At 44.6% G+C, this 18,191-nt stretch overlaps 1 protein-coding gene across 1 annotated transcript in view; it reads left to right on the top strand.

The window, feature by feature from the left end:
* Positions 1 to 448: 448 nt before the first annotated feature.
* Positions 449 to 18,191, top strand: part of WNT3 (Wnt family member 3) — a 46,572-nt gene continuing 28,829 nt past the window's right edge. The window contains exon 1 of the mRNA XM_080976974.1: positions 449 to 609. Within this exon, the coding sequence (XP_080833100.1) occupies positions 530 to 609 (80 nt within the window). The 5' untranslated portion in view covers positions 449 to 529. The remainder of the gene's footprint in view (positions 610 to 18,191) is intronic.

The raw sequence follows: 18,191 nt of genomic DNA, 5'->3' as shown, positions 1-18,191 counted from the left end.
ATATATAAAGAAGAAATCTTGTTAGCCTGGAAAACTGTCTTTCAAGGTTTGTCTGTTCCCTTCCCTTGGCAAGCGGAAGGAATAAAGTTGCAAAAGCAAAGGGGGGGTTAAGAGAGAGAGAGAGAGAGAGAGAAGAGAGAGAGAGAGAGAGAGAGAGAGAGAGAGAGAGAGAGAGAGAGAGATGTTGGAATGATTGACAGCTCTGAACTATAGGCTCATCCCTTACCTTAGGCCATGCAATCCGATTGGCTGTCTCCTGACATCCCCAAAGCGCAGCACTTTTTAATAGAAGCTTTGGGTAGACCGTCGGGGGTGGGTGGGGGAAAAGGTTCAGTGAGGTGCATTTCTGACAAGGCATAAAGTAATTTCCCCCACTTCGGGAAGACTTTTCCCTGGGTTGCTTTTGGTGGGGGTGGGTGGGTGGGGGTTGAAAGGGCCTGGGGTTTTTTTGATTTACTTGTTTTTACTTAAATGTTTTTCTGCAAACTTCGGGGAGAGTGGTCTTCTCCTCAGCACCAAGCCTGGACTAATGGATTACCACGTGCTCGGATTAATTTTAGCTTTCCTCCTCGCTGATGCCAAGGTGTTAGCCGGTTATCCCATTTGGTGGTAAGGCTTCACTTTCCCCCTCGTCTCAAACTTTTGGCAGCTTGTTTTTCCCATTTGCATCCTGTCTCTGCACATCCTCAATTCTCTCTCTTGGTGCCCTGCTTTCATTCACACGTTTCTATTCTCCCACTTTTTCTACGGTTAATGCAAGGTTTCTCATTTTGGAAGGGTGACATGCTTCTTAATAATTTTTGGCATTGATAGCTTGATAGTTCGCCTCCCAGCCTCAGCCCTCAGTAGCTTCATATAACGCCTCTGAATGTAATTTTTAGGCAGCGGACGAGAATGTTGCAAAGCCAGTTGGATGAAAGGATGGCATCTCAGAGGGAGAAGTATAATTCAGATTCATTGTTATTAAGTGTTTTGGCAAGGACCACAATGGAATACTGACAATGTTTTTTAAAAGGCCCTTCATCAGATGTGTCTTTTCGTTTTAAATAATGTGACCATCCTTCAGTCTCCTGTCTGTTTTCTTTGGCTATGCTACAATTGTTCTCTTTAATAATGATGATTTGGTCGTATGTAAAATCACTGGGCTACAGAAACACGGTTAACGAAAACCGAGCAAGTTACAAGTTCTGATTTGACGAAGATTTTTGTAACGGCTTGGAATTTTACTTCGCCACTTTCCACGGAAAAGCAAATAAGCAATTTTCGCTCCTACTGGAGTTGTTTCTAGGCTCCAACAAACCAAAAAGATAATCACTAAAGAAAATGTGGTCAAAGACTTTGTATTTTGGGGGGCAGAGACTTACAGTAAAGGCAAATCTAAGGTTCATTGAAAGATGTCAGCATTTAATAATTCAGTATCCCTTTCCGGCAATTTCTCTCCTGATCTGTTAAGATTCTTCCTTGAAGTATATGTGGTGGAAAATGCTCAACCTAATGTGACTAGAAATCACAAAAGCAATGTTAACTTGAGTAACACCTAAAGAAGCCCCTCTTCCATCTTTCAAAAGTCCTTTTCATATTATTCATTCCTTAAGTCCTTTCTAAGCCGACACAACAAAGAAATGAGCTAAAGTAGACTGTGGAAATAGGCTAAAAAGGGGCCGTATTTTGAAATTCGATGTTTACTGTAAAGCTATGCTTGGTTTCCCTATTTTAAAAACATGGAAGAACGAACATTTAGCAGATGTGGCAGTATTTTATATTATTATTGTCTCGTTATGTGGGAATAATATAGAGACTTAAATGCTGACAAAAACAAGCCTGTTTCCCTGGGTCTATGGACATGAGTCATACACTGAGGGAACAGCCAGGATATTTCTTCAATTCAACATCCCTTCATTTAGATTAATCAGATCTCTCTTAACCCCAATTTGATAAAACCAGCTTCCTGCATTGTTTATTGGGCACCTCTGAATAACACCAGAGTTAAAAGCTTTGTTAAAATTGGAGAAAGTGCTAATGAGAGATGGATTTGGTTACCAACCACAGCTTTCAGGGAGTCCAGTTGGGTTTTCTGACTAAAACAGGCCCCTAAATCTTAATTAAGTCAACCACTTTTGAAACACAAAGAGGTATCTCGATATTTCAATGACAAGATCTGTTCTTTTAGCATTTTCAAATAATGGCAATAAGAAGGGATTAATTGCCTTCTTTCCCTATAGTTTCCAAAAAAAAAACCTGTCCCCACCTCCTCAGATCCACTAAGGGGTATCTTCAATGACCTCATAGAAAACAAAGGATGAAATTTCTGGTTGCGAGAATCTAGATGACGTAACATACGTAATTTAACAGGGTTTGCATTCAACATATTTTAGGAGATCGGATTTTTAAAGGTTCAGCAACCATTTCAGGGAGGCGATATATCATTGTCTGAACTGAACTTTTTGCTTCGATGATTATGAAGTAGGGCGGCAAATACTATAAGAATTTTGTTGAGTACTAAGACCACAAACTTTGTTTTGCTTTTCGTTTAAAGGTGATTGCAGATTTGAGTGCATTAATGTGCGGTTGAACCTGAGTATACATTTGTCACAAGCTGATATGTATGTTCTAAACCTGGATCTATCTTTTTACTCTGGATATTTTCTGCCTTTTAGTCTTTTACTTCCCTCCCCTTCCAGTCCAGTTTACTGTTTTCGGCTGACATAACGCAGGGCTCCCCAACCTTTCGGAATATTGGGAGAAATTATTGAGGAGATCACGATATACTCATTTCCCAGGAGAAAACCTAGTGACGTTCAGACAAAACAGCTGAAACACCTGTACACATCCCCAAAACAAATAAAACACAGACAAAAAAAAGGCAGTGCTTGCCCCCTGGAGAAGAAAAAAGCAGTAACAGCAGGCCAACCCCCCCCCCCCAATATAAAAATAAAAATTTGGAGAGACATAGAGCTTTGGCATGAGCCAGGGAGGGTGTCTGAGGGTGCTGTGGTGCCCATGAGCACCACATTGGAGAGACCAGATAGAAAGTGTTAGTTCCTCCACCTTGCATTTTTCACCAGATATTAAGAAGTGGGTTGCAAAGAGCTGAATTTCAAATCTGGAGCAAGCCAGAGAGCCCCTTGCAACTCCCCCTGCAGGATAAATACATTTGGGAAGAGCTTAGACAGTAAATTAACCACATGCGTGTCAGCTCAGAAGTAAGCTCCATTGAGTTCAATGGGACTTATTTCCAGGTAAGTGTGTATAGAATTGCAGCCTAATACAACCTTCAAACAATGCGATAGAGGCAGATTCTATAGCCTGAAACATACCCATTCAAGCCCCTTCACGGTTTGGCGGTTTAACAAACACTGAGCAACGCTATCTGAAAGAACACAAATGCTTGCAAGTATTTAAATAAATTACTTAGCTCAATTTCAGCAATGAGGTGGAAGCTATAGATCAGCAGCAAGCCACAGACTTTTAAACCCAGGTAGCTGGGAGAGTCGCAATTCTCTTGTACCTTTTAAAATGCTTATACCTCATTGTTTCAAACAAGCAAACAAATGATGCTTCCCTAATTCTCCGGTCTAACCAGCAATCTGAAAAATAAATAATGTAATTAGGAATGCAGTTCTGGATATGGGGCCAAATTTAGACTTGTCGGGTTAAAAGTATCCAGTTTATTCCAGCTGCAAAGTCTGAAATTCACGGTGCAGGTGGTACCTTCTCTAGAGGAACTAGTTAGAGGTGTGGTTCTGGGAAGCAAGGATGGAGTGGCAGTAATACAAGGAAAATAGAAAAGAGCAGGAATGTTTGCACAGTTTCCAACTTGTCTGGAATTCTGGGGATGAGGCAAGGATTGTGCTGGGGGAGGGATACACGGCAGTGTGTGCAAAATGCAAGCAGCATGGGCAAGAAAGATATTTAGCTTCACCCTCTAATATGAACTGCCTGCATGTACAGTAGAGATATCCCTGCTATAAGGAAACGATTTATCTCGCTAACTTTCTACCTACTGCTTTGTCGTTTCTGCTTGTCCTAATTGGCTTCCGTTAACACATCTGATGTGTTAGCTGCTGCATATTTCATCATTCAATTGCCATTAAGTGGTATTGTTGGCAAACAGACTAGGCATAGTCAGTGCAATCCAGTGGAGGTTTTCCACATCCTTCAACTGACGTGAATCAAATGGTGTGTACAATCTGTACAAATGGGAGAGAGCTGTTGCAAGGGCTATAGCTTCAGGCAGTTAGTTGGGAAGGGCAAGTGGTGTTTGCAGATTAACTGTGCTCCGTAGATGCAAAGAGCAGTCGTTGCAGGAAGATCAGCTTTGCAAAAAAGAAGAATCTCTATCCAAAACAGAGCTCCCAGTTCCCTGGCAAGACCGTTCAGACGGCGCTATCATTCTGCGACGAATGTGTTAAATTCTGTGACCACACCCAGCCCAAATCATTTCTTTATGTATTAGATTTATTTGATTTACAACTCCTTCATTATAAGATGTCAGGGCAGTTCACAGAATAAAATCATCAATAAAGTAGGCTGAGGGGGGGGAACGGTATTGCCACTGCTCAAGGTGCATGCTCCTCCAAACAATTTGGAAACGTCTTTCTAGGAGTTGTTGTCTTAAAAAGAAAAGAAAAGGAAGATTTGACTTGCAGTGCCATGGAGCAAAAAAGGGTAGCAAGGCATGTGCTTGCAGTCTTCTCGTGCCTTGCAGAATTCAGCCCAAGGATGAGTGCAAAAATGTGTAGACACAGCCGAAGGTGCGACCTGCAAGCAGGAGGATATACTGTACCAATGTTCTCTATGAACCTAGGCCATGTCTGGGTCAAACAGGGGTCAGAGGTCAAAGCCTTCTCCTGGAGGCAGAAGGTGACAATGCCAGGGTCAGGAAGCAGAGCCAAAACAAGACGCAAATTATAAGCCAGAGAGCACAGAAGGTTTACTTAAACCATTGCACACTCAATGACTTGGTTCTCATCCACATCAATAACATTCAAACTTGTGTACAAATAGCACATATAACCTGAACATGCACACATGTGCGTACACACACACACACACACACACACCAGGGCTTTCAGCCTGTTGCATGGGACTAAGCTTGAAACTAAATACCTTGTGTTACGTATAGTGGTACCTCGGGATGCAAACGAGATCCGTTCCGAACCTAACCCGTGTCCATGCGTCTGTGCATACGTGGGTCACGTTTCGGGGCTTCTGCACATGCGCATGACGTCATTTTGAGCGTCTGCGCATGCACGCAGCAAAACCCAGAAGTAACACGCTCTGTTACTTCCGGGTCGCCTCAGAACACAACCCGAAAATATTCATCCCGAAGCGTAATTATCCCGAGGTATGACTGTACTGTCCTCCTTACAAATTCGGGTTATGAGTTCCGCTGACGCGGGTAGTGCTGTGGGTTAAACCACAGAGCCTAGGACTTGCCGATCAGAAGGTTGGCGGTTCGAATCCCTGCGACGGGGTGAGCTCCCGTTGCTCAGTCCCTGCTTCTGCCAACCTAGCAGTTCGAAAGCACGTCAAAGTGCAAGTAGATAAATAGGTACAGCTCCGGGGGGAAGGTAAACGGCGTTTCCGTGCGCTGCTCTGGTTCGCCAGAAGCGGCTTAGTCATGCTGGCCACATTACCCGCAAGCTGTACGCCGGCTCCCTCAGCCAATAAAGGAAGATGAGCGCTGCAACCCCAGAGTCGGTCATGACTGGACCTAATGGTCAGGGGTCTCTTTAACTTTAACCCGGAAGTAGGTTCTCCAGGCAGCGAACTTTGCCCCGGGATGCGAGCGGAAGTCGTGCGCCGGCGGCACAGCGGCAGCGGGAATCCCCATTAGCGAAAGCGCGCCTCAAGTTAAGAATGCTTTCGGGTTAAGAACGGACCTCCGGAACGAATTAAGCTTGTCACCGGAGGTACCATTGTACGTACAAGAGTTAGACCCCTCCTCCTAACCTTGAAGACCCCTACCCGCCCTGTGCCCTCTATTTGACCCATGGCACAAAAATTGAGGGAGGGAGCGGTCGCCTTGGTTTGATTTGATCCAGCAGCTCAACTTCTGCAAAGCTTATTTAGAACGGTTTGCAGAGGAGCAGCTGTCTTGCAAAGTGTTTCTGTTTCTAGAGGCCAGCAGGCTGGTGTGTTGTCATTGCAAAAGAAAGGGGAAATGTTCAGGGAACTTACCGTATTTTTTGCTCTATAAGACTCACTTTTTCCCTCCTAAAAAGTAAGGGGAAATGTGTGTTCATCTTATGGAGTGAATGCAGGCTGCGCAGCTATCCCAGAAGCCAGAACAGCAAGAGGGATTCCTGCTTTCACTGCGCAGCGATCCCTCTTGCTGTTCTGGCTTCTGAGATTCAGAATGTTTTTTTTCTTGTTTTCCTCCTCCAAAAACTAGGTGCGTCTTGTGGTCTGGTGCGTCTTATAGAGCGAAAAATACGGTAAATGAAGATGAAACAGTTTCGAGCATATCAGGTGATGAAAGGAGATCAGTTTAACATGGGGGAAGCAGTTTGATCACTGGAGCAGTTACGTACGGTGTAACTTGTTCCAAAGAAAGGACCAGGCTTAGGGTTGCTTCATATGGAATGGCATTTTCTAATTGTACAGTGGTGCCATGCTGAAATTTCTGGGGGAAATGTATATATGTGTGTGTGTGTGTGTGTGTGTGTGTGTGTATCTAGTATACATCTGTTTTATTAGATTTACGCGTTCTGAAAAGTCTCACTTGGCTGCAACTTACCAACACGTGTACACACCGCAATATAGACGCATACAGTAATCTACACACTTTTTGCACATTTGCTCCTAATACTGTAGGCAATTCGCCACATTTGAAATGCCGCTTGGGATCACTTATTTATTTATTTATTTATTTAATGGCTTCTTCTTGCACAGGCCACAAGGCAGCGTACAAGAAAAACAAGTAGATAAGAATACATAAAATCCAATCAATCAATCAATCAATCAATCAATACCACAGTCCATTAAAAACACGCAACAAATCACTGAACGGCAATTACTAAGAACAGAAGCAGCAACCAGGGGTCTCCTCCTCCAAATACCCTCCCCAAAATAGGTGTTTTCTTGACTAACTGCCTTAAGCTATAGACATGTACGCGTTAGTTGTTTGAAATGCAGTGAGTCCATTCTGCTCCCCCTCTCCCCCCCCCATTGCTGAGTCTCAGGTGCGTTCCTACATTGCTCCATAAATGGAGCAAGGATGTCTCCACCCAAAGCCCATAACCCGATTTATTTCCCTGTGATGAACTCCAATTCAATGAAGCTGTTGCCTGCCCCATGCGCAATAGCTGCCTGGAATGTACACACCTCAAGCTTCTGTTTTCGAAAGGGATAGAAGCTGGCGCGTCGAAGGGGGGCGTTTCTTAAGAAGCTACGAATTGCAGCCAACATCATGTGCACTCGGCTTCAAACACCAGCAGTGAGAGCATGCTGAAGCCGGAGTCAGCTGTGATGTGCACATAACCATAGAGAGGTGTGGCCAGACATACCTCAGTAGGGAGAGAGTTCTAATTGCAAGGAGCCACCACCAAAAAAGCCCTTTCTCAGGTCCTCATACCACGTATTTCATCCCACTCAGGGACTCCTAGGAGGGCCTCATCTGCTGATCTCAAAGTGCAGGCAGGTCTTGTTTAAGTGAAACACCTAAGATACCTTATATGTTGTTGTTGCTTATGAAATTTGTATACAGTGGTACCTTGGTTCTCAAACTTAATCTGTTCCGGAAGTCCCTTCAAAAACCAAAGCTTTCCAAAACTGAGGTGCACTTTCCCATAGAAGGTAATGCAAAATGGATCAATCCGTTCCAGACTTTAAAAAACCACCCCGAAAACAGCAATTTGACATGAATTTTACTATCTAATGAGACCACTGATCCATAAAATGAAAGCAATATACAATTTACTGCAGTCACACCAACAATCAATCAGTTGCTGAACTGGGTTCCACACAGTCACAAAAAAGCCACAAAAACGCAAAATAAATAGCAAAAACAGGCAGACCTCAGCGTAACACTCAAATTGGAAGCGTAACACTCAAAACGGAGCACGTTCGGCTTCCGAAAAAAGTTTGCAAACCGGAACAGTTACTTCTGGGTTTGCAGTCTTTGGGTTCCAAGTTGTTTGAGTAGCAAGGTGTTTTGAGAACCAAGGTACCACTGTATACCTGGAGGTCTCAGGGTAGTTAACAAGAAGGGAAAAAATCACAATATAACATACATAATAAAAACAAAAAAAGAGCAACCCAATAACACTCCACAACACTTATTAAAAGGGCATTGGATGTCAATCAGCCAGGGGCCTGGATTTTGCCTGGCACCTAAAGGTGTATAATGACCAAACCTCCCTAGGGGGAGCAGGCAGAAAAGGCTCATTTTCATGTTGCCACCCTCCGGACCTCAGAAGGGCTTCAGAAGATTATCTCAGGGTCCGGGTAGGTTCATATGGAGACAGGCGGTCCTTAAGGTATTGCGGTCCTGAGCTGCAATATATATGTATCCCTGAAGAAGGAAAGGGCAGAAGCAACCAAAATAATTCACTGTAATTCAGTGTGGGGAGAGTTAACAGCTGCGACCTACACACTTGAACTCCCACAGGTTCTCTGTTCAAGGCTCATACCTGTACCAGAATGAAGTAAAATGTGAAAACAAGAAGTCATTCCCCTCCAAGAACGCAAGGAAGGCTGTGAACGTTTTGTGGCATGGTTTGGGGTTGTTTCAAAAACCCACCATTATCAGGAAACAAAATGGAACGAGTTCCCTGGGGTCTCATCACAAGAGCACTCAGATAAGTGAACCCAGAGAAGCTTTCTTGGCGGCTGCTCTCCAACTCTGGAACTCGCACCCAGAAGTATTTTTAGAGACTGGATTTCGTTTTGATCACCCAAAATTTTGACTGCAAGCTTCAGATGCTTAAAAAGAACAAAACTTGGCAGCCGATAATGTTGGGGGCTAGCTGCCAGTCAGTGGGCAGGCAGCAGCTGAAGTGAACCAATGAGATGCCACCGCCGTTTTGCCTGTGTGAATCCAAAAATCAGCATCCGTGCCAACTTTCCAGGTGACGCAAATGAATTTTGGAGGATAAGCCATTGAAGGGAAACAGTGGCTGAGCTGAGCTTTGGCAGTAAAAACAAGCTCTAAGCTAAATACCATCAAATCCTTGCCCAACTTAGTAGGGCAGACTACAGATTCACAGTGTTATGGGGTATCTGTAGGATCATCTCACCTTCGCCCTTACTTCAGAGACAGGCATTGATAAATAGAGCATCTTTGAAAGATGGCTGTCCAACCGTTCTGTGAAAACCTCCCAAGATGGAAGCTGCCTTCAGAGGCAAGGGCGAAAGCACTTTGGACAATCTCAGACGCCTTCATTATTTTCCCACCTCCCCTGCAGTCGCCCTAAACCAACTGCCCATCCCAATTCTTTAGTGGCCTTTATTTTCTTTATGACACCCTTTTAAATGCTTGAAAACATAATATATTGTAAGGTAAGGTAAGGTAAAGGGACCCCTGACCATTAGGTCCAGTCGTGACCAGCTCTGGGGTTGCAGCGCTCATCTCGCTTTATTGGCGGAGGGAGTCGGCATACAGCTTCCGGGTCATGTGGCCAGCATGACTAAGCCGCTTCTGGCGAACCAGAGCAGCGCAGGGAAACGCTGTTTACCTTCCCGCCGGAGCGGTACCTATTTATCTACTTGCACTTTGACGTGCTTTTAAACTGCTAGGTTGGCAGGAGCAGGGACCGAGCAACGGGAGCTCACCCCGTCGTGGGGATTCGAACCGCCGACCTTCTGATCAGCAAGTCCTAGGCTCTGTGGTTTAACCCACAGCGCCACCCGTGTCCCTTAATATATTGTACTGAGTGTCATAAATGTACTGCATGTTAATGTTTAGCTGTAAGATTTTAAGATGCCCAGTAAGAAATTTCAGGAAATTCTGATATTTACCGGTAAATCTCAAGAACAACCAAATGCCTCCAGTAAACGTTGAGGTGTCGTGCTCAGTCCATCTGGAAAAGAAAACCTGCAGCTGTTCGATTGTTTAAAAAAGGCACATGACACATACGTTCCCACCTGAATTGTAGGAATTTCCCGTAAATGTTAAGATGCACCTTTTCCCTGACATGGACCACAGTATATTTGTGTGTATATCTAATATTTTGCACTCTTTTAAAACTGTTGCCATCTGAGTGCCTAGCTTAGGAATGCAAATGGTACCCACGTACGTAAATGGCAAACCAAATAACAATATCAGAGACCTTGGAAGAAGTCTGCTGTAATGGCAAATTGCTCGATTATATTCTCTCTACACAAAGGGAGAAATGCTCCTGGTTTGGACATGACATTTCTATCTGGCACCGTCTCCTGCAAAAATAAACTTGGTTTTGCCGGCAAAATGCCCTCCTTGTCCACAATTTTATTCAGCCTATTTCCACTATCATGGCCTCCCTAACACCCTTCAACATATACATTGGGTTTTTTTTTAATGTGGAATTCCTTGTTATGTTTTGGCAGTCAGTTTAGGCTGGCAAGCAGGGGAGCAAAGCGCCTTGACACAGTTGCATAAATTCATGGAGATGTTTGGGCGATTTCCATTTCTGTGATTCCATCACGATCCAATGAAGTAAGGAAGGATTTCCCCTCATCCTTTCCCTGGGGCATCAGAGATTGGATGTTGTATTTATAGCATTTATTATAAGTATTTGCAAATTACCGTTCCATAAAAATTCCCGGGGCAGCTTACATAAAAAGAAAATGCAGAGCAATTATGAGGCAGGTACAACCAATCAAAACCATTACGAAGCGTGGTAATGAAAAGGTAGCGAGATCTTAGAAGCCAGATAAAAACAATCAACAGAAGCAAAATTAATTCTAAAAAGGCCTGGCTAATGTTGAAAGGAAAACAAAAATAGCTGAAAAGTGAACATTTCTGGGAAACACAGAATGGACTCAAACCATATCAAAATATCAGACTTCAAACTTTTTTTCCCAGATGGGGATTCCAACAAAGACGTCTAAAATTAGGATTTCATCCAAATCTGCTTTAGGCTGCAATGTTATACACACTTACCTAGAATGGGTGCCCGTTATTATTATTATTATTATTATTATTATTATTATTACCCCGCCCATCTGGCTGGGTTTCCCTAGCCACTCTGGGTGGCTTCCAGCAGAATATAAAAACATAATAAAAAAATGTACTCTCAGTGGAGTTTACTTTTAAGTAAGCATGCATAGGATTGTATTGCTAGCAGGGATGGAAGGAAATGTCTCTCAGTTTCTCATTTTTTTTCAATCTTATGCTCAGTTCTCCAGGTTTCTGCAGCAGATTTCCTTTTTGAAAATCCTCGTGAAAATGCTTCAGGATTGTAGTGTGAATTTCTCCCAGTGCACACATTTTTTCTCTGAAGCTTGGACTAATGTACAAATTTTTACAGGAGTTTTCTCCTAATATAAAGCAAGTTGGTGTTATTTACATTAATATATTCATCTTTTATAAATGCCCCCCCCCCAAAGACATATTGCATTTCTGGCAAACATTGTTTGGTTGGAGAACTGGATTGAAAAATTTGGAGAAGCGAGATTTTGAAGGATGGCGGAGTTCCAGTTCTCATCTTGTTTGGGAAAGTGCGAATTTGATAAATACGGCTTTATATGCAAATCAAATCTATTTTTTCCCCCTGCACCCCAACTGCCAGAACATAATTTCCTTGCAGAGGGAGCACTTCACAGTGCCAGATTTACATATAAGCTAAACAAGCTATAGCTTATGGCCCCACTCTCTTGGGCCCCCCCAAAAAACTGGATGTACATTTCCAAAATATAAGATAAAAAACAAATAAAATAAAGCCTACATACAGCAACAGTGTTTTGTGTTGTGTAGGCTCCTCTGATGTAAGTCATGGGCCCCGCCTGCTAGCCTGCTCTCTAAAATATCACTGGTTTATATATAGGGAGCCTACATTCTGCATGTGCAAATGGCTTTAGATAGCTATTAGGTCCACAAATTACCATATAGCATATATTCAACACAAAAAACAGTGACAATTTGTTGTTGACAAAGGACAGCTGGACATATTTGTTGTTGTTGTTTAGTCGTTTAGTCGTGTCCGACTCTTCGTGACCCCATGGACCAGAGCACGCCAGGCACTCCTGTCTTCCACTGCTTCCCCGCAGTTCGGTCAAACTCATGCTGGTAGCTTCGAGAACACTGTCCAACCATCTCGTCCTCTGGTGTCCCCTTCTCCTTGTGCCCTCCATCTTTCCCAACACCAGGGTCTTTTCCAGGGAGTCGTCTCTTCTCATGAGGTGGCCAAAGTATTGGAGCCTCAGCTTCAGGATCTGTCCTTCCAGTGAGCACTCTGGGCTGAGTTCCTTCAGAATGGATAGGTTTGATCTTCTTGCAGTCCATGGGACTCTCAAGAGTCTCCTCCAGCACCATAATTCAAAAGCATTAATTCTTTGGCGATCAGCCTTCATTATGGTCCAGCTCTCACTTCCATATATCACTACTGGGAAAACCATAGCTTTTACTATACGGACCTTTGTTGGCATATATAAAGGGCCCCATTACCTTCAGTAGCTTAGGGCCTCCTCAAACCTAAATCCGGCCCTGACTTCACACATTAAGTGTACAACTACAAAAAAGAACCCAGTGTGTAAATGTCATAAACTAGCTTTTGCAAGATCTATATATATCATACTTTGAGTGCCTGCAGCAGCTCCCTGTTGAATGCAATATGTGAGAGTAAAGCCTGCCTGCGACTGCTGATGATGATTTGGGGAGGTGCAAGCAAATGGGTTGATGGGAAGGTGCTTGGGGCATCTGGAAGGTGCAACAGGAGTTGACCGAACTTTGTGGAATGTGAACTGCTGCTGTACAGTAAGGGGACGGACCGCAGCTTGACAAGCTCCCAACCTAAAAGCTCCAGGCTGATCTGATAAAAGATGACAAGACTCCTGAAAAATGTTTAGACCTGTTTCTCCTTCCCCCTTTCTTTCTGTGTGCTACGATGCGGGGCGGTGGGGGAGCTAAGGAGCTGCAAAATGGAAAAGAGAAGGGGGGAAGGGAACAAAGCAGGAAAACAGCGGTAGCTACAGGAAGACAATACTAGAGTGTCTTTATTTATCATTGCTGTTATTTATAGAACAGCTATTTAAGGAACAGCTAGAAAGAAGGTCCTTTTCTAGGAAATGGTGGCCTGCTGAAATGAATTGTCTCAGACCTGGGAAATGCACTGATTTAGGGCTGATCTTTGCCTTTCGATTCTGAGTTAGCTTCATCAGAAGTGCGGCTAAACTGCTTAAGCAGCCATACCGCCAATTGAGAGAGCAGAATAAAATCTCTATAAACGCTAAGTTGCTGCGATTGAAGCAGAGCTCCTTGCAACAGCTCAGCTCCTCTGCAAAGGAGCCGGGTGTGTTTTAGAAGAGCCAAGCCGATGAAACAAAATTGGCAGCTGTGGCAAGAGCGCAGCTTTTCTGCAACCCAGTTTTTAAGACTAAGCAGATGAAGACTAAGCAGACCTGCACGGGTAATACTCTCGAGGCAAATCAAGACCCCTTGCAAGACTTGAGCTCCTCCACAAGATGTTATGGGCTTAGCAGGTGTCCTAACCCCTCCCTTGATGCACAATAGGCCAGTGCATTAACCAGGTTGGTGGTTCGAGCCCACCCAGGGACAGCTGTGGGCAGGATTCCTGCAGTGCAGAGAGCTGGACTAATGACCCTCAGGCTCCCTTCCAACTCTAGATTTGGAATGGCCCAAATGTTATTTTGGGGTGTAAAACCCTTGGCCTCTAATTCTTAAGTGTGGCCTGGAGAGATAGGAAGTCTCGAATCATAGAATCGCATCTTGTCCAACCCCCTGCAATGCAGGAATATTCAGCTGTCCCATACAGGGATCGAACCTGCAACCTTGGCATTATCAGCACCACGCTCTAACCAGCTGAGCTATCCAGACTTCCCCACGTCACTGAGAGACTGGCACCCTACAGGAAGCATAATTGCTGACCCAGTGCTACCGTGCCCAAACCAATAACTGCCAATATAGATACCGTATATATGAACAAGAATATGGGGCGGTACACCCCCCTCAAAGGCTTTGGGCCACCCAAATGGCACACCTGCATTGCTGGCTGGCTGTCATAGTTGAGTTGCATGCCAGGCCTCCTAAGAAGTGTGGGGTGTGAAACACAAAGCAGTCAAATACAACATTCCTAGAGTGGACATGTTTAGACATGAGGAGGGATGTTTGTCCAGCCAGTAGATAAACTTCCTGTTTCCTCCTGTGCTGGGACAAACTTCCTCTACATGTGACCAGAGGTGGGCGTGACTTTACCTGTGCAGGTAACGAAAGCACAGGACTGGCCACCACATCTCTCTCTGACTCCATTCCTCGAGATGCTCTCTTGGCCAGCCAAGAGAAGACAAAGGAACTATCTCCTTATGGGATAGATTCCACGTGTATATATTTTGTAACTTAAGTCTGCCTTCTGGGATCCATTTGTGAACAGAACGTGTGAGTAAACTCTTTTATACTTTCATACAAGGCTGTGTCGCGTCTATTCTTTTTAGGAGGGAATAAAAGGGGAATTACCAGGAAACTTATTTTAGAGGCTTATGCAAGCCTGGCAAACCTATCCGCTGTGTAAGTTTAAAAGGGGAATGTTACTCTGCTAAATCAGATAACTTGTTAACACAAGTTGGGAAGGATATAATTAAACAATATATCCTCTCCTGCCTCCCTGAACATTCCCACAAGAAGAGACTGCTGGACCAGGTCAATGGACCATCTACTCTGGCATCCTCTTCTCACAAGCCACCCACGTGCCTGTAGGAAACCCACAAATTTGGGTTTTCAGCAGCTGGCATTCAGAAGCATTTCTGCCTCTGAGCATGGCCCTTGTGGCTACAGGCCATTGATAGCCCTCTCTTCCATGAATTTGTCCTATCCTCTTTTAAAGCAATCCAAGTTGGTGGCCATCCCTTTGTGGGAGCAATTTCCATAGAAACTATGAGTTGTGTGAACCTTCCAACACTTCATTGGATAGCCACGAGTTCAAGTGTTACGAAAGAGGAAGGAAAACTATCCCTACTAACCATGGTGTGCTTAATTTCATAAGCTTGTATAATGTCACCCAGTGCTTTTTTTTTCTTTAAAAAAAAATGTTTAGGGGTACTCTCATTTTCCTACTCATATTGAAATACTGCCCCTCAATGAGGCCAAACTTAGATTCACAAAATGTTTAGGGCTATGCGTACCCCCAGGAAAAAAGAACCACTGATGTCACCTCTTACTTTCCTCTCAACAAAAAGCCCCAAACCCTACAACCTCTCCACATAGAGGAATCACTCCATTCCCTTGACTGTTTCACTTGCCCTTTTCTGAAACTTTTCCAACCCTACAATCTACAGTGGTGCCCCGCAAGACGAATGCCTCGCAAGACGGAAAACTCGCTAGACGAAAGAGTTTTCCGTTTTGGAGGTGCTTCGCAAAACGAATCTGCTATGGGCTTGCTTCGCAAGGCGAAAATGTCTTGCGAGTTCCTGCGTTGTTTTTTTCCTTTCCCCCCTCTTTTTCTAAGTCGCTAAGCCGCTTATCTGCTTATCCGATAAGCTGATAAGCTGCTAAAAGCCGCTAAAAGCCGCTAAAAGCCGCTAATAGCGCTAATCCGCTAATCCGTCAATGGGCTTGCTTCGCAAGACGAAAAAACCGCTAGACGAAGAGACTCCCAGAACGGATTCTTTGCGTCTTGCGAGGCACCACTGTACTTTTTGAGGTGATTGTAACTGGTACAACCTGGTACACAGAACCTTTTGTGTGTGAAATGCAACAGCAAGCATGCTGGGCCCATAGCAGTAGTGGCTAATAATAATATGCATAAATGAGGATTTTGGTGTGCATCCCAAAATAAGATTTGCACTGTCATAAATCATACATCCACATAAAGGGCTTTCGCCTTCCAGGTGCCTGTCTCTGGCACAGCATTTCACTTTGGGGTAAATCCCTCTGAAGCAGGCTTTTCTCCCAACTAATATACAGTGGTACCTCGGGTTAAGTACTTAATTCGTTCCGGAGGTCCGTTCTTAACCTGAAACTGTTCTTAACCTGAAGCTCCACTTTAGCTAATGGGGCCTCCCACTGCCGCCGCGCCGCCAGAGCACAATTTCTGTTCTCATCCTGAAGCAAAGTTCTTAACCCAAGGTAATATTTCTGGGTTAGCCGAGTCTGTAACCTGATGCGTATGTAACCTGAAGCGTATGTAATCTGAGGTAGCACTGTATGTATAAATGCATAAGAATCTGGGAGGGGGATGTACACCCCAAAAGCTTGGAAGTAGAACGAGAACACCAAAATGTAATAATAATAATAATAATAATAATAATAATAGTTTATTTATACCCCACCTGTCTGGCTGGGTTTCCCCAGCCACTCCGGGCAGCTTCCGACAAAATATTAAAAATACAATAAAACATCAGTGGTTCTGATGTTTCACTGATATAGTGGTTCTTCCTTATACGGAGGAACTCCCTCGTTAGTACGTGTAAGTGTATGCGGTTTTTAATTAGAAGAAAAAGCAATGTTTTTTAAACACTGAAATGGAACGTTGTGGTTCAGTCGAGAAAAGAAGAGTGTGGGGTGGAGGAAGCCTGTTCATCTGTGTCTCTCCTGTTGTTGTTGGATCCGCATTTCCCATCAGCACCGAATAGCATGACTAAGAATGTGGGATGCTGCCCTGGAGCAGGGGGTTAGGAGATGAGGGTTGCGCAGTGGCATAGCGTGGGTTGCCAGGGCCCGGGGCCATGCAGAGGGAGGTGGGAGGGAAGGAAACGGAGAACACATGCACATTCAACTGCCTAACGGCGTCCACGTCACCCAGGAGATCACAGAGATAAGAAGAGTTGTTCCATTCTCTGGCGAGGTTACTTCCTGGATCACATTGAGAAGCCGTTTTCAACGGAGCCCAGCAACGGAAGCATGTAGCTGTATCGAGGCAGCACCGGGTGTTGGAATTTCGCGCCCCTGTGCCCTCCGCCCACATGCTACACCACTGGGTGTGCGTGCTGCAAGGTTAAAATCCCCTTTCCCTGCACCATACAAGCATAGAGGAGGGAAATAAAATTTTGCCTGCCCGTGCACACACACCAACTGGTATAAGGAAACTGCTTAATACCAGTCCACACCACATGCCATGCTTTTAAATAAACAAACCAATAGCAAGTGATCTGACTAATGGTTGCTTTTGCCATTCTGAATACCTCCAAGAGGGTCCTTTAAGCTTGCCTCCCTGCACCTGAAAGGCCTTCTCCCCTTTCCCCATAGAAATCTGGCTTGGTCATGGTGTTCCCTGGTTTTAAGATGTCCGCTTAGCTTCCTCCAACCATCACCACCCCAGATCTCCTTCCGAACATCTCTCTCTAGCTCTAAGTCCCTGTTTCTTTCCCACCCTCCCAAGATCCCCGTTTTCTTCGGAGCTTGTAGCCTTCGAAACAGGAACACTCGCAGATCCCAAGTCATCAGCCCAGTTACCTAACTTGGAAGTCCTCTTGGCTTTGGCAGGAGGAGGAGGAGGCGCAGAGCGGAGCCGGTGCCAACTTCGTACCTCTCCTTGCTGCTAAAAATAAGCCGCTGCTTCTTGCCCCCAAGTCAGGTTACCTCCAGAGGTAATGACAACAAAGCAAGCAGCCAGTTAAAGAGCAATTATCCCAACCTAATCGCTTCCCCGGGGCAGGGAAGGCTGCCAAAGCTCAGCACTGCTGCTCTGCGGAGATGGTTCTTCTTTTTAGAGTGGGCCACACCTCTCATTGTACGAGGAAAAACCTTCCATACCTACAGGGGCCTGTCCTGTCAACTAGCTCCCCAAATCTGGCCTGATAACCCACCCCACCCCTCAAGCTTTTAGAGTTTACAGTGCGCTTATTGCAGATCATATCTCCTGGAAATGTTCGTAATTTCCCCCATTTCCCAAGTAGTATTAAATTTGATTATATTATTTCAAAGCAGCGGCAGGGAACTTGTTGTTGGACTACCGTCCCCATCATTCCTGACCATTCCCATCATGCTGGCTGGGGCTGATGGGAGCTAGAGTTCAACAACATACGGCGTGCTGAAGGTTCCCACCCCACGCTTTAAATCCCCGGAAGGGGCTTTTATTTATTTATTTTAATTGATT

The sequence above is a fragment of the Podarcis pityusensis genome (assembly GCF_964106645.2).
Source record: "Podarcis pityusensis genome assembly, chromosome: 13".
NCBI classification, from domain to species: Eukaryota; Metazoa; Chordata; class Lepidosauria; order Squamata; family Lacertidae; genus Podarcis; species Podarcis pityusensis.
The sequence above is the reverse complement of the archived record's forward strand: the minus strand, read 5'-3'. Positions and strand labels throughout refer to the sequence as shown.